The sequence below is a fragment of the Chamaea fasciata genome, unplaced genomic scaffold (genome assembly GCF_029207755.1).
Source record: "Chamaea fasciata isolate MVZ Bird 193981 ecotype frontalis unplaced genomic scaffold, bChaFas1.0.hap1 SCAF_4, whole genome shotgun sequence".
Taxonomy (NCBI): domain Eukaryota; kingdom Metazoa; phylum Chordata; class Aves; order Passeriformes; family Sylviidae; genus Chamaea; species Chamaea fasciata.
Genome location: NW_027094089.1, coordinates 55,923,841 through 55,940,348, shown reverse-complemented (window position 1 = coordinate 55,940,348; position 16,508 = coordinate 55,923,841). Strand labels below are relative to the sequence as shown.

The 16,508-nt window shown below is 37.2% G+C and overlaps 1 protein-coding gene across 1 annotated transcript in view; it reads left to right on the top strand.

Annotated features, from left to right (window-relative positions):
* SYK (spleen associated tyrosine kinase) overlaps window positions 1-16,508 on the top strand; it is a 47,078-nt gene that overhangs the window by 24,801 nt on the left and 5,769 nt on the right. Inside the window, exons 4-10 of the mRNA XM_066181642.1 lie at window positions 929-1,067; window positions 2,482-2,563; window positions 3,608-3,654; window positions 7,763-7,831; window positions 13,774-13,864; window positions 14,549-14,726; window positions 15,906-16,115. Of these exons, the coding sequence (XP_066037739.1) occupies window positions 929-1,067; window positions 2,482-2,563; window positions 3,608-3,654; window positions 7,763-7,831; window positions 13,774-13,864; window positions 14,549-14,726; window positions 15,906-16,115 (816 nt within the window). The remainder of the gene's footprint in view (window positions 1-928; window positions 1,068-2,481; window positions 2,564-3,607; window positions 3,655-7,762; window positions 7,832-13,773; window positions 13,865-14,548; window positions 14,727-15,905; window positions 16,116-16,508) is intronic.

Here is a 16,508-nt window from a genome sequence, read left to right as displayed (position 1 = left end):
AGAAAAAGTGCCAGACAATTTTGTTCTAACTCTATTGCTGTCACACTGTCAGCTGTAAGTTAGCGTGGGAACTCAACTGAAAGAAAAAGCCTTCTTTCTAAACTCAGAAATGTTGCACCAGCTATGATGGAGCTAGTAACCAATTCCTATCTACACTGGGTCCTGTCATCAGAGTACGTTGGTCCCAGTGTCAGCTAGCCCTGAGTACTCATAAAACAACTCTGTCATGTTTTACAGGCATCTCAGAGGGCACTCACGGGTCTCCTAGAAGAAGGAGATCATCCTGTGAGTTTTAGACAAAGTTTTTATATTACGTTCCGCAATTTCTCCATGGTTAAGTCTAGATGAGATATGTACACTTCAATACTATGTGAAGTTTCATATGAATTTTATGTGAAATATGCAACAAAACATTAATGTCTTTCCTGAAATTATAAGAATTAATGATTACAGAAATAAATTATTTTCTTTAAATTCCCAGCCATACAAAAAGCTATTTTAAACACAAAAATCTTATCTTTTCACATTACATTCTTTTAGTATTTTATCTTCTTTCTGTCATCTCTTTATTTCAAAATAAAAGATACAAGAGAGGTAAGCCAGTACTGCAGAAGATTTAAAATGCATATTTTCCCAGTGAGTGCTTTATGCAGTGTTCAGTGTTCTGTAGCTGCCTAACAGCGCCTTACATAATTGATTTTTTGCTTTCATCTGTTGCCTTTTTGGGAGAAAAAAAAAAAACTTTAGGCAATTTATCTGATAATTAATCGTACTAAGAAATAAATTAAAGGCTTAGCAAAATGTTTTCAGAAGTTGCAGTGCTGATTTTGTTTTGTTTTTAATTCAAAAGCTGTAAGGAAAGGGTGATTAAAAAAGAATGTTCATTCCTGGTACAGTGTAACCCTGAAAATCCTTCTTATTTCTACAGTATCCGAGAAAGGGACAGCAATGGTTCCTATGCCCTGTGCCTACTGAATGATGGAAAAGTACTGCACTATCGTATTGACAGGGATAAGACAGGAAAGCTCTCCATACCAGATGGAAAAAGATTTGACACCCTGTGGCAGGTCTGTTAAATTTGTATCACGTGGATATCTGTCATCACATTTCCATAAAACTGACCAAGGCAACGTTGTTTTATTTCGCCTTGTGACAATAGTCTTTGGCTGAAACCAAACGTGTTTTGGCAGGTTATTTGTCATATGTTTCCAACATTGTGTGGTTTCTGTATGTGAAGAAAATACATGTTAATACAGAAAGTTTTGTGAGTGTAGAGAGTTTCATCATTTATAAATCTGATGCTGCAGCCTGGCTGAGTTCAAAACTGTGATTATTTATTCAGTTAGCTGAACGTTCTCTAGAATGAAAGTCCGTTTGCAAATATCCATTTTCAATAATGGATATGCTTGGTTTACTCTTTTGCTGAAGTTCTGTAGAACAGCAACCAACAGAATTCTAGCAAGCAATAAGAGAATGGTTTAAGATGTTGCACACATAATGCAGTCATTAGCACTGAAATTCTCTACCTTCCAGTCTGCTAAAGCATGGCTTGCTGAGGCTTACCACCAAAATATGTCTGAACCCTGGTAAAGATTAAGCAATTAGGAAGTCCATAGCTGACTATGCCAAAGTTGATACTAAAACTGAATACTGATGAAATTACTGTGTAAATTGAAAATACTAAGGGAATTGAAATCCTGACAGAAATCTCTTATGTCCTGTTGCGTAAAAATCTGTTAAAATTAGTGAAGTGAGAGACAGATCTAAAATATGAATCTTTGCTTGCATATATTCTTAGCATTTTTGTAAATATCCTATGTATTTATTTCCTCATGTCACTGGAAATTGAAAAGCAGCTCTGCTATCTTACAGTTTTTGTGAACATTCCTGAAACTCTTACACTCATATATCCCCTGTATACCCAAATGGAAAATAGCAGTGAAAAAACGTGTAAAAAATGGTGTGGAGAGGACAATTCAGGAGCACAAATGCCCACAACTATTGGTGCTATAAATTTATTAACTATGCACATCCCATTGCAGTTCTAAAGTCCAAAGAAAGAATTGCATATTAGGGCAATGCTTTCACTGTAATTATGCCAAAAATAATAATAAAAAAAAAAAGGACAGAGAAAGTGGGAACTCAGAGACATAAAAATAACTTACTTGCTCAGAGTTACAAAGCTGTTTTGTAGCAGAACCAAGGGGGAATACTGACCCTTACAAATCCAATTTCTGGATCACGTTGCACATTTATCCACAAGGTTACTTCAGAAACATGCACCCCTGCTATATAGAAATAAAGCAAAGGACATATGCAGTAAAGATCTGCTGTATGCCAAGGTCATTTGTTGTAATATATGTTGACTATTGTACATCTGCACACATTTGTAGAGACTATATATTTAATGATTCCACCTGATATTTTCATATCTTTTTCTCTCATTATTTCTTTTTTTTTCCTCCCCTCTCATTCTGCTAGTTAGTTGAGCATTATTCCTACAAACCAGATGGATTATTAAGGGTTCTTACCATTCCTTGTCCACAACACAGCTCAGAAAACGGTGAGTTATTCCTATTATTTTTATATGTGTTAAAAGACATGGTAATTACGAAAAATGCATGTGAATTTTTTCCACTTGCCATTGAAGTGGGTGCAGATTTTCCACTTTTTCAAATGAGGCAATGTCTTGCCAGACTGTGCATGATGGAGGCAGATCCTGTAGCTTAAGGCTACCATGTCAAATTACTACCGGGTCTGAATTATTGTTAGGTCAGAAATGTGCTTGCTGCTCAAAGTGGCAGTGTGTGTCATTCGGACCACAAACACGAACAAGGTGGTCTTCTCCAGTGGTCCTTTACTCCCAGCTGGAGCAGGCACAGCAGCAGTGCTGCTGCAGGAGTTCAGGCTAGGTGCAGTGAGCCACGCACCCAGCAGGTGAGTTTCCGTTTTGGGGGGAGCAGCGTGGAACAAGGCACTTTCTGCACCTGACACTGAAAATGGGGTCAGAGAAACATTCCTTGATAACTTGTGGGAAAGGAGGAGAAGAGGTGGGGGAAGGTGTCAGTGTGTTTTTTATCCTATTTCTTCTTTAATGTCCTGTAATACTGGAGAGACATTGTCCTCCCACTTGCCCTGTCTGAAAAAGAGATGCATCTAACTGATCTGTGTCCAATTTGTGCTCTTCCAAAACTGGTTTTCTCTCTCTAAGGCCACCTTCTTTCATTCTCACTGGATGTCAGTGCCATGGTGAGAGGATATAGACTAATAGAATATAATCATAGAAGCATTTAGGTTGGAAAAGACACTCAAGATCATCAAGTCCAACCCTGAAGTTTTTACTTTTTCCATCCTTTTGAATCACTGTGTGATTTTTCCATCATTATTTTCTTTTTCCTTTGAATCATTAAGGCTCTGCACTTTTGTCTCTATGGCAGGAAGTATCATAGTCTGCTGCATACAAGAGACAGAAGCAAAGCAGATAGTCCAAGAAAAACACTGTAATGTGATCTAAAAACGAGACAGTTGTTCTCCTCTGTAAAATTCTGTGTTCTTACACAAATTCCTCACCTTGCTCAGTATCATTTTACATTTGATTCTTTTGCAGATAATCTTGGTTTTAATACTCATCCTCCTTCTGGAACACTTCCTAAGGTAAGTGGAGGTGGTGGCACAGCAATAGCATCCATTTGAGAAGGATTACAGTCACATGCTGTTCTGGGAATCGTAATTATTGGGTATTATTTCATCTGTCAGTTTATTTTTCTAGTGTTATAAACAGTGAGTTGTAAAGAAACTTAACATATTCTGTCATGGTATTGTTTTCATCAGTGTTTTGGATATGCTAATCCTAATTTAATTTTGTGAACCTCTTTTACACATATAATGTATGTGAAAAAACAGTATTTTACATAGGCAAGATGCCTCATCGATGGTCATATTCTATAATGATTGTATCAACACTAGGACAGAAGATACCACATCGCTTTCCTTGTTCACTTTGAGAATCTGCTGACTGAAGCAGAAATGGAAGTTCAATTTATAATTACTTAAGTTCTCGATGTCCATTGACTATAGAGGGCACCTGAGGTGTGGATGTATCCACAGAATCATGTAATACTGTTTTGTTCAAAGTAGTTGATTTCATCTGAAGTACGGAGTTAATTTTAGTTGTTTTCCTGCATAACTTAGTCATCTAGGTCATTATCTGGATTCAGTCCCACATTATAGAAAAAAAAAATTATTCAACTAAACAACTCCCTCTATTTCAATACAATTGACTCCTTGCAGGCCTGTGAACAGCCACTCTCATACCTTCACTTCTGAAAATTAGGTACCTTTTTAAATAATTGGAAATTAGGCAACCAATATCAGACCCTTTTTAATTCAAAATATTTTAAAATTTATTACTTCTTTATTAGTAATAATAAAAATATTTTTGAATTAAAAAGAATTAAATATAGAAATGCTGAATTGAGGTTTGGATCTGTGCCATTTACAAGGATGTCCATGAAGTTTAAGCACACAAGACCACATGTATATCATCTGGTATATGTGCAGTTCTAGAGATAGGGCAAGCACATTCAGTGTGGTAACAGGGTGTATGTTTCATAATATCCACAGAAAAATTCACAGTATAAGTGTAAATTTAACTGCTACTGCTTAAGATTTGTCATGATAGCTAACAAGAAAGTCACCAAAGCTAAGGGAGAGTGCATATATTGCAAATAGTCTACTAAAACATTGTTTTAAGCTTCAATATATTTGACACTTTGAACTTAAAAATGAAATCTAAATTTTGTGTTTTCTTTGGGACTTTTTAAATATGAGCCTGCTAAACTAATTTCTTGTGATATAAACATACAAAATGGAAAATTTTAAATAACTATTACTTCTTGTGGAGCTCAAAGACTTCACTTAATATTTCCACGGTCTCTCAAGTTAATACTTTTTTACAAAAGGAGTAACTCATGAAGATTTTTAATATGCTTAAAATACAATTATTCATGTTAGACAAAAAAAATAAACCAACCTTAGGAAAAGGAATACAATCACAAACATATGTAATACGAAGACAATCTTATGTGGAAGATGTGCAACCTATCTTCATATTATTTGCACCTTGGTAATTGTCATTTATGAGTTTCTGACATTTCTAGCATACTGCACGGATTTTTTTATTTATGAAAAATATTGCCAAATTATGTAAATTGGAATAGTGAGTTTTTGAATTGGGTGTCAAAATAACTGTGATGAATTAGAAAAATGTCCTGGAAAAAAAAGAGTGAGGCTCAGTAGAAGCTAGTGCAAGATACCACACCTTTAGTAGTCAGATATAAATCACAGGATAGGGAGCAGACACAGCTTTTCAGAGGATGTTATGCCTGCAATGGATCAGAATGGGAACAAGGATGAGCAGCTGCCATGCTGGTAGAGGAAGGGGAAACATCAATGTGTTTCCAGCATGTTCAATACTGGCAAGGTCTCAACTGAAAGACTTTCACCAGTTTTTGACACTGCACTGAAGAATGTTGTCCAGCAGGAGAAAATCCAGAGCAATGCAACAGGAATGATCATGACTTGTGAGAAAGGATTGATTATTATAAAGAAGCAAAAGAGAGAAAGTAGAGGAACAAAAAATAATGGCCAGTTCTAAGCAACAATCTAAGACTGAAGCTCCCATTCAGACCAATTTTTCAATTAATTTATTTTCATTTTTATATGTATTGCAGCCTGAAATACAGTGGTGCTCTTCCAAAGTCTTAATGGAATAGTATGACCAAATCTAAAGTTGTTTTGAATTTAAAAATGTGCATGAAATGTAGAAAGACCTGCTGGATAATATGCAAGGCAGACTGTCCAAATGATTTATCTGTAAAATGTTGGTAATAAGGGCTTTGAGTAAAATTTACGTCAGGGACGTAAATCTACATCAGATTTGTCTAGTATTTGCTATTGTTCCATGGACAAATTTGGAGTAACAAAATATTTAAGTTTATTGTAATATGGACATCTCCTTTGAAGTGATACTATTATGCTTCCTCTGCAAAAGAAAGAATTTTATGCTAAATGCCTGTATTGAAGTTAATTTTCCATGCAGAATATGGAGAGTTGCTTGTTCTTGGTTCTCCCAGAACATGCATAGACTGGGATGCTTCTTGCCTTTTACCAGAGGCTCCATGGCTAGGTTTAAGGTGATTTTAACTCCTTCCATTTCGTAAATTACTTTTCTCTCCCTGCAATCAATTTCATCGCAATATATATTTAAACTGGCAGAGGAGCTTTTGGAATGAGTCTTTAGTTCAGTTCTCCAGGTAATGACATTATAGTGAAACTGCCAAATTCTGGCCATTTCCCAAATTCTCCTCTTTACCTTTCTCAATATTTTGTTTAGTCACAGTCTTTCAGGTGGTTAAAATAGACCTAAACTTTACAAGTACAGCCTTACTGTAACTAGTTGAGGTGCTTGATGGAGTATTCATCTCAACATGCATTTGTGTGTCTAATATAAACATGTGAGTTAACCAGTATTTACCATCACTGCAGGTGGTTGCTTACTCAAATGCTGGGAGATATGCTTGTTGAAAACATATGATGAGAACCATGCTCAGCTTGTGCAAAAAAGCACTTGACCTCTCAGAGAATTTATCTGTTGTAAAACTAAGTAATACTTTATGTTTCATTTATTCCCAATATGGAAATAAAATTTCATGAAGTAAAAGAAAATAGCTGACTTAGTAACCTTTTTCAGTGTGCAGTATACTGAATTTTTATGTATCACAGCTATGAAGAATGCCAAGCATCAATAAGGTTTCTGTTCTTCCAGCAGAAACAGGGACCACATGATTATCGTTGGTGTCTTGAAACAACAGACACCTTTTTAATGTGAAATCAGATGTTTTCTTTTAAAAGAAAACTAGAAAATATACCAATCCTATCAATTAAAAAGCATATCTTTTCAGAAAATAAGATGTCCAAATGGGCTATTAAAAAGTTCAGAACATCTAAGAGAGTTCAGAGGCTGTTTAAAGTGGCTGAGAATGTTGCTCAGATTACTGTTTTAGCCTCAACGTCAGTCTAAATATTCAAACAGTAAGTGCTTAATTTCAATTTTTAATAGTCAGATATGATCGCTCAGTGACCCTTAGAAATGCTAATTTGTCCCTTTTGATTAAGTTAATGTGTTCTTGTGAAATATATTTGCATATCTTTTAAAGGTATCTTTACACAGAACATAAGTGCATGTGTAAAATGTAAAGCCTGTTCCTTTTTGTTTGGAATTAATATTACCTTGTGTGTTTTCTGCCTCAATGAGCACATTTTTTGTTGTATGACCAAGGTGTGCTTCAGATTTTGCTCGATACATTAGTCATAGTTCCAGACACGAAAATTATCCACACATTTCTAAATGTGTTTGGGGGCTGGGGGGAGGGGGAGTGAAGTTCAGTGACAGAGGCAGGAGAAACATACAACATACTCTGTAAATAAAGATCTGGACAAAGGGCAGTGCACTTGAGTTTTAAAACTGCCTTAAGGTGTGTCTGCAGGTTCAGGATGGTTTGACAGTAATATAGATGAAAGAAAATTTAGTACTAAGATTTTTTGTACTACATTTGTTTGATGGATCATATGTGTACTTGCAGGCACATGCAACAGAAAGTTTAGCGGTGTTTTCTTCTTTTAGAGTGTTTTTGTTTTGTGAAATACCTTTAGCTATTTTCATGACACATTTACTGTTCCTCTTTGACATTATGGTTTCTAGAGTTGGGCAGGAGGTGGAATTATCTCAAGACTCAAATCGTACACCTTTCCAAAGGCTGGCAGCAAAAAGGTGCCTTGTATATTTTCTTTTGTTTTAGGTTTTTGACTGAGTTAAAAATACTTAAGCAACTAATTTCACTTTCTTCTCCCCCTCTTTTCGCTTGCTGTCTTGACTACTAACAATTAGATTGTGAAGATTTTGTGAGCTTTTGGCATCTGTCCTAATTATCCGCATAATTATGGGCTTGATTTTAAAACTGAAGCAATGGGTTTGAAAGAGTTTTAAAAATAGAGGGACTCTTTTTATTTAATTTCTGGCGTACCAAAATAATGCAGATATCAATATTTTGGCAAATGAAATGTAAGTGGTAAAATATGTTTGAAAACCACTCATTTATAGCAGAACAAAATTATATTTCTGCTCTCCTTCCTAATCAGAAAATTGTCTTGCTTACACAATTATGTTATTACTGAGCACATTTAGGGAACAACAAAAACCACAATATACATACTTACATAACCTATGTGCACAAATCTTGTTATGCATTCACTTGCATTTAGGCAAGTGTAAAATATCACAAGACTAAGCAGAATGGGAAAATTGGCAAGATGCCAGGGAGCCAAGGGGAGCCCAGCCCTGTTCTACTGAAAATGTTTCTGCATGGCCAGAAAATTGTGCTGTCCAGTAATTGATGTACTTCTGAAGCATGTAGCTATGAGTTTGTTTGCATGGTGACAATAATATGTGTGCCCCTATTCGATCCATGGGTCTCTTTTTATGTTTATTGATTTATTTCCAGTTGCTCTTCAACAAAAACAAGCAGGCATGAAATGCCCTAGAGGTATGCTGCTGTTCAGAGTGAAAAGCTGTGTTTGACATAGACTGTATTTGATAATCCTGATAAATAACAAACATTCTTTTCCTATAGCTTCAGTTCACTCTTATGCTGAAATACCAACAGCTGTTGTCAGCTGTGTATCTCTACAGGACCCACACCTCTTTTTCAATGTGTTTTTATCCTATACGAATACAGACACAGTCTCACAGTCTGCTCTCAAGCTTCTGAAATACAATGCTAAGCTAGTGCACATGTTGGGTTGATTCAGAAAAATGAGTATGGGGTCTGAACTCTGTAGACATGTTTTTGGTCACAGTGCTGTCTGTTAACCTGGTAAAACCTGTGTCTTGTTCTGGTCCCTTTCTGCTGTCACCTACCTATTTCCTGCCTTCTGGGAAACATACACAGAGTAGAGACTGAAGCATATTGGCAGAGTAAAACCAAAAATTTAAGAAAATATTTTCAGAAACCCAGTTTGATCACCATTTACGTGTACTTTACCCTGAATACTCAGACGCACATCATACTGCCAGATTATTAGACTACAGACAAAAGTTGTGCTCTGAACAATTCAAAGATTTGCCATTCATTAACTCCAACGAGCAGAGTTTACTTTAGACATGGTTAATTATGCAATTACTTCTACTATGTCAAAAGTTTTCAGACAGTAAAGCAGAAAAAACATATCTATTTTATTTTCTGTATTTAGTCATTCTTGAGAATTTTTTTTTAATTTCACAAATGCACTATTTGTATTAAATTTCAGGATCCAGGTCAAAAATTTTCAGTTTACTAGTGTGTAAGTGTAAATTTGACAATTTAAGTGAAATCCTGCCACCTAGTGGCAACCGAGATGCCTTCTCATCCAAAGCTCTTATGGCTAATGAGATGTTCATCATGCCGTATTTAGCTATCAGATTTTATTAAAATAACTTTATTATTATGATTTTATGGTCTGAATTTTTTCAAACCAGAGTTATTAACCTGAAAGAATATTGCACTTGATGTACAAATTGCCTTCATGAGAATATTACTGTACTATTTGCTACAAAATTTTAATCGTCACCCTGAAAGGCAGATTTAGAGAGTTGAAGGCATTTCATTCATATGTCGCATTTTTAAAAGGCTCATCTAGAGAACTCTTTTCTTGTATTCCTTTTTATTGGTTAAATAAACCCATGGTCATCTTGCCTATTCTCTATTTCTTGTAAGAATACAAGAAGTAATGTTATTCCATACCTTAGATGTATTAAGACAAAGATCACTTTGTCCAAAAAATGATCTGAAGAATTATACTTGCTGTTTTAAAAGTGTAGGGCAGAAAGGACTCTGCATTTAAATAATAGTTAAATAAAAAGGAAATTTTATTTTACTATCACTCAGATCATTGTATATGCAACGATGCATACCTCCTGTCCCATTTCTAGTCAGTCTTGCTTAACTTTAAGAGACAAAAATGCCAATTCCTGGAAGAAAATCCTATTCAAAGTTATGCAGGGTGCTACATGCTATGAATACATGACTGGCAGGACTAAAGAAAAATATTTGAGGTTTTCTGAGTGCTGCACAATTTTCCCAAGTTGCTAATAGGGGATGAAAACGTGCTTGTGAAATACTAAATTGTAGTTCAACCAGAAATCATAGAATCACGGAGTGTTAAGGCTTGTAAGAACATCTAGTCCCAGCCTACTCTGTTATGAGCAGGGACCCCTTCCACTCGACCAGATTTTTCAAGGCCTTATCCAATCTCTCCTTGAAAACTTTCAGGGATGTGGCATCCACAGCCTCCCTTTGCAACCTGTTCCTGTGGCTCAACACCCTCACAGTAAAGAATTCCTTCCTATTATCTAAACTGAATTTTCCCTCTTTCAATTTGTGCCCATTACTCCTTGTCCTATCAGTTCCTGATGAAGAGTCCCCCTCCAGCTTCCCTGTTGGTCCCCTTCAGATACTGGGAGCCTCCTATGAGGTCTGCACACAATCTTATCTTCTCCAGGGTGAACAGCCCCAACTTCCTCAGCATCTCTTTGTAGGGTAGGTGCTCCTTTTTCAACTTTGTGGCCTCCTCTGGACTTGCTTCACCAGTTCCATGTCCTTCCCATGCTGGGGGCACAGTAGCTGGATGCAGCACTCCAGGTGGGGGTCTCACCAGAGTGGAGTTAAAGGGCAGAATCACCTCCCTCACTCTGCTGCTTTGGATATTGACTTTTTCATAGCCCATAAGTCCTTTTCTCAGGGCTACTCTCAATCACTTCTCTGCCCAGCCTGTAGGTGTGTCTGGAATCGCCCTGACTCAGGTATAGGACTTTGCACTTGGATTTGTTGAACTTCATGAACTTCACACAGGTCCACCTCTCAAGTTTGTCCAGGTCACTCTGGAGGGCATCCCTTCCTTCTAGTGTGACTGCATCACACAGCTCAGTGTTGTCAATGAACTTGCTAAGGCTGCACTCAGTCCCGCTGTCTGTGCAACCGACAAAGATGCTGAGCAGCATCAGCCCCAGTACTGACCCCTTCAGACACCACTCGCCACTGGTCTCCACATGAACACTGCGCCCTTGAACACCACTCTTCATGTTTGATCATCCAGCCAATTCTTTATTCACCAAGTGGTTCATCCATCAAACCCACCTCTCTCCAATTTAGAGACAAGGATGTCATGCAGAACAGTGTCAAATACTTTCCATAAATCAGATAGACATTGTCAGTTTCTCTGCCCCATTCACCAGTGCAATAGCTCTGTTACAGAAGGTCACCAGATTGACCCAGATTGTTGGGTATGATCCCCCCTTAGTAAAGTCTTGTTGGCTGTTACCAAACACCCCTTTTTTTTCCCCATGTGACTTAGCCTAGTTTTCAAGAGAATCTGCTCCATGACCTTGACTGGTACTGAGACTGTCTGGTCTGCAGTTCCATGGGTCTTCTGCTTTCCCCTTTTTAAAAATGGGAGTCATGTCTCCTTTTTTCCAATCATCGGAGACTTGACCTCACAGCCACAGTTTTTCAAAAATGACTACAGTTTAGCAACTTTGTCTGACAGCTCCCTCAGTACTCTCAAATGAATCTTATTGTGTCCCATGGGCTTGTACACATTCAAGTTCCGTAGATGATAACATACCTGATTTTCTCCTACAGTGGACTTGGGGCGTTCAGCCTTCCAGTCCCCACATCTTCTTTTGTCATCTTGGGCAGTGTGGCTACAGTGCTTGCCACTGAATACTGAGGCATGGAAGTCATCAAGAGTCTCAGGTTCCTCTTTGTCCATGGTTGCCAGGTCTCCCATTTCCTTCCAGAGAGGAGAGAAGGAATATGAATGAAAAAGACATTACTAAGCTATTTAATCAATCTGCAACAATTAGAAATAACATTCTACACGTGTTAACCAAGCTAAGTAATGATAAATAAGACACTATGATTCTTTTTAAACATGAGCAGCTCTCTGAGAATGAGAACTCACTTTATTTCCAGTAAATTTCCAGTGTGATTTCCAGTTCACAGCTGCAGAGTTTTCTTTACAAGCATGGAAGTGATAAACTTTTTTTTTTTTTTTAATGCAGTTGCTGAGCAAGAGCATACAATCCTTTCTGATTTTTTTTTTTTGTTGTTCCTAAATTGCAAAAAGCAGGAATGTCTCACGTGTCTAAATCAAGGACTCAGCTACATCTTGGCCAGAGCTATTTTTTTACGAACTGTTCTTCACTGGTGAATGGATTCTTGAGGTGTACAAAATTTGGTGTACATTAATTACATTTGGCCAGTTCAAAGTATGCCAGTTAATTTCCAGTCTTCATGGGCTTTTGGGATTAGTGAATTGTCTGTGTGAAATAGACAGAGGTCTTGGAAAGCTGTCAGAATCTATCAGTCTAGAAAAACAAAACTAACGCTGAGGATCTTGGTTTATACCTTCATTTGCCTCGAGAATGGTAGATCAGTCAGTTTGTTCATTGACGTATCCCAGAACTCTCTGGGGTTCTGTGGCTTGCCTTGACAGCAAATGGCCTTTTAATACTGTTCCAAGTAAGAAATATTACCCTTACTGTGCCTGATGTCAATAGTAGGCCAGAATATTGCTGAAGACTGGCTTCCTACACATGGTTTACTGTAAAATCTATGTAGTGAAACCTTTTCTATTTCATCCAGCTGGGCGGATAACTTCATTATGATTTCAAAGTCTGTACTCCCCAGGTCAGGTGTTTCCCCTACAAAATGCAGTTTCTAAATGATGAAACTTCTATTGCATCGAATAGTTCACTGTAGGAAACTTCACAGTATGTGTCTGTGTTGGAAAGGACCTTAAAGGTTATTTCATTACAATCCCTTTGCCCTGGGCAGGGACAGCTTCCATTAGGGCTTTGTTTCTCTTTGCTTGAAAAGAAACTAACCTGCAGAAACAAGTTCTGTAATTCCATGTTCCTAACAGCTCACAAACAGAAGCAACCAGATCAGTAGTTTCTCTCATCAATACTTTATTGTGCCATACCCAGGCAAAGAGCTCCAGAACACACAATGGATGAGGTGGTTTCTGTACTCCATATTATTCCTCTGGCAAGAGTAAAGGCAGAAGAATTGTATCTGAACCAGATGCTTAATTAATTAATTAATTTTGTCCCTCCTCAGAGCAGACAGACAGGCCTAATATCTGGTCCATGATGTTTGTCCCTGATGTTACACAAGCTTATTAAAGCAGTAAATTTTTACTACAGTTGCTTCCGCTTCTTTAAAATAGAGTTCCCCCGTAATATCCACAAGAGAAACAGGAAATTGTATTTTGTTTTCATCTGTCCTAGTAATTTCTCTTTGGCCTAGATAGGGGGAGAGATAATTTGAAGAAGGAGGAAGGAGAGATTAAAGAGAAATCCTTCTGACTATTTATGTTACATGGCAAATTTGAAAAGAGCATGTAAATTTAATATCTGCAGAATAAGATTTGTGCATGACCCACTACAGTTAATTCTCTCTTATCTAGTGCTCTGAAATATTTGTAATATCTTTCTGTGCTTTTGGCCTGCTCTAACAATAACCTCCAAAATGAAATAACCTCTTTTGGATCACTTTCTTTCTGATTCTCACCTATGGGTCTCTTGCAAACATTATGCCAAAATTCTTGGGGGAAAAAGTGCTTTTGACTTACCTACTCATTTTTAAACAGAAAAATTTTATTTGTGTGCTACAGCTTCAGTCAACTATCGGCCACCCACCGGAAGAAGCACCTTTTAATCCTTATGTACTGCAAAGGAACAGAGGTATTACAGGAGCAGAAAGAGGTAGGCAGAGTAATATATATCATTAATACAATTTTTTTCCTTATGGCAGAGCTCTCTCTCAGTCCTTATCTCTTTTTTCTTGCATATGTTTCACATTCTGTAATGTACTGGTATAACCATTATCATAATTCAAGCCTGGTAGCTGAATCTGCCAGAGGTCTCTTAACAAAACCTGTACGACGGATCTATAACAAAAATCATTTAGCAGAAACCACTTTTTCCATTTTAAAGTGGAGTATTATTTCCTGGACTCTAAAAACTATATCCTTGCATGTGACAAAAACAATTGTGCCCTGCTGCATCCACAGTGCCAAGCATAATGCAATTAAAATTGGGTGCCTAAGAATGAAGTACATTTAAGGCAGCATTCTGAGTGAAGAATTGTGTGAGGTAACTAATGGGAAGAACTAAGGAGAAGGGCCAGCCTTTAACCCTCCTTTTGTGAAGGAACCTCCTGATTTCACCCTGCACAACTACAATCACTAGTTACAGTGTGTCACCAGGGAGAGGCCACTGTTTTTGGAGTGCTCTGAAACACATAGAGATGAACTGCATGTGGTTTCTTTATAAGGCCCTTACAAATCAAACACGTTGATGATCTTGAACCTAGAAAATATGAATATGTTACTGTGGCAGCAAAAATGTCTGAAATCATGTCTAATTTTTTCATTGTTCGAACTACAGGTGATCAGAGAGAGGCTTTACCCATGGATACTGAGGTCTATGAAAGTCCATATGCAGATCCAGATGAAATTAAACCAAAAAATGTCACTCTTGACAGGAAATTGTTGACTTTGGAGGAAGGTGAACTTGGCTCTGGCAATTTTGGTACTGTAAAGAAAGGGTTCTATAAGATGAAAAAGTGAGTGTTGCCTTCTGTTTTCATGGAATCTAATATGTAAAAGCTCTAGTCTTTACTTTTTGGAGCAGCAGAAATCTTTGCATGTTGTTTGAGATGACAGATTGTAACTAATTTGAGCTAATATTCACCAATTTCTCTCCTTTTATGTACACTTATGCACTCATTTTTGTCTGTAAAGTGGGAAAGTGCAGTTTATGACTATTTTCTCTCCTGAAAAGGATAGTAGAGTGCGAATTCCACTGCCTTCCTCCATAGTTTGCAAAAGTACTAATGCGACACAGTATTTCCCATCTGCACAACATCTTTGTCAGAAAATGTGGAGAGTGCCACGGACAGTTTGCCTATAGCAAAGAGAGTTTTGCCTCAAGTGTGTTAAATACCAGTTTCCTGAAGTTGGAATGTTGATTTTCAAGAACACGTTGTAACATTTTCTATCACGTCATGTCAATCGGAACAGACCCTGTTTATGCTTGACTCTTCATGCATTTTCATAGTAAAATGTTATCAGTATGCTGTTTATGTGCATGGACTGATTATGTACACACTCTCATCTCTTGAAGTTGGAGACATTTCTTTGAAAACCAAGGTTTTCAGAGGCAGAAAGGATTTCTGTTTTTCCAGTATAGGCTGTAGGGATTTGAAGGGCTCTGATCTCAGCTTGTGTATATTTTAATCTCATTTCCCACTTGAGTTATGTTGATCTCATCAGTCACTCTTTCAGTTTGCTGTATGAATGGAAGGTTGCAGAAGTAGGCTTAGATTCTCAGGATTTCGGACCACTGCCTTGGCAATGCTGCATGTTCCAGTCTCACCCGCAAAACACTCCAGTGCTTAGAAAGCTCTTTATAGCTTTTCTTACCAGAAGAGCTTTATGCCATCTTTGCCAGAGTCGACAAGAAAATTTTGTCCAGTATGGTTTTTTTCAGGCTTCTTTAGGCATTTTTATGATAGTCTGTAATTTTCTCAGGTTCTTTTCATTCTCACTCTTTTGCTTAGCTGTCTTCTTAGCATTTGATAGAGGCATGTTCCTGTTATGGCTGGGTTTTTTTCTCCTCTAAGTGTCAGTTTTGTCTTTTGTCACAATTTGTACTATTTGAATGGAAACATCTGATGAAGATTGTGTGCATCACTGCACAGATTTTTTAGCAGCTATTCCCAGAACTGGATTCTCTTTTGCAGGGGTGCCAAACCTGTGGCTGTAAAAATTCTGAAAAACGAGAGTAATGATCCAGCCATAAAGGATGAATTACTGAGAGAAGCAAATGTAATGCAGCAACTGGATAACCCATATATTGTCCGAATGATAGGTATATGTGAAGCTGAGGCCTGGATGTTAGTAATGGAAATGGCTGAACTTGGGCCATTGAACAAATTTTTGCAAAAAAATAGGTATGTAAACCTTGATTCCATTCCATAGGATACAGTTAATTTCTTCTATTTTTTTCTTTTTCTTTAAGGACAATTAAAATTGATATGTTGTCAATGTTATAATTAATGATTGTAGTTATTCTTCACTGGAACATGTCTCCAAACTGTCAGATATTTCTGCCAAAATAGAGTATTTTGAATAAATGAAAGAATTTTCACACGTCCTTCAACCTCTCCTTTATTGATGTGATCACACATCATCTTGCCCAGGACAGGAGCCTAGATTGCCTTTTCTAATTGAAACTTAGCTAAATGTAGGTGAATCAGGTTCCCAATGTAATCTGCACATGTTCAGAGTAAAGATTTGTATTTGAACTCAATGAAAAGTCATGAAAATTAACTACTGACCTCTTT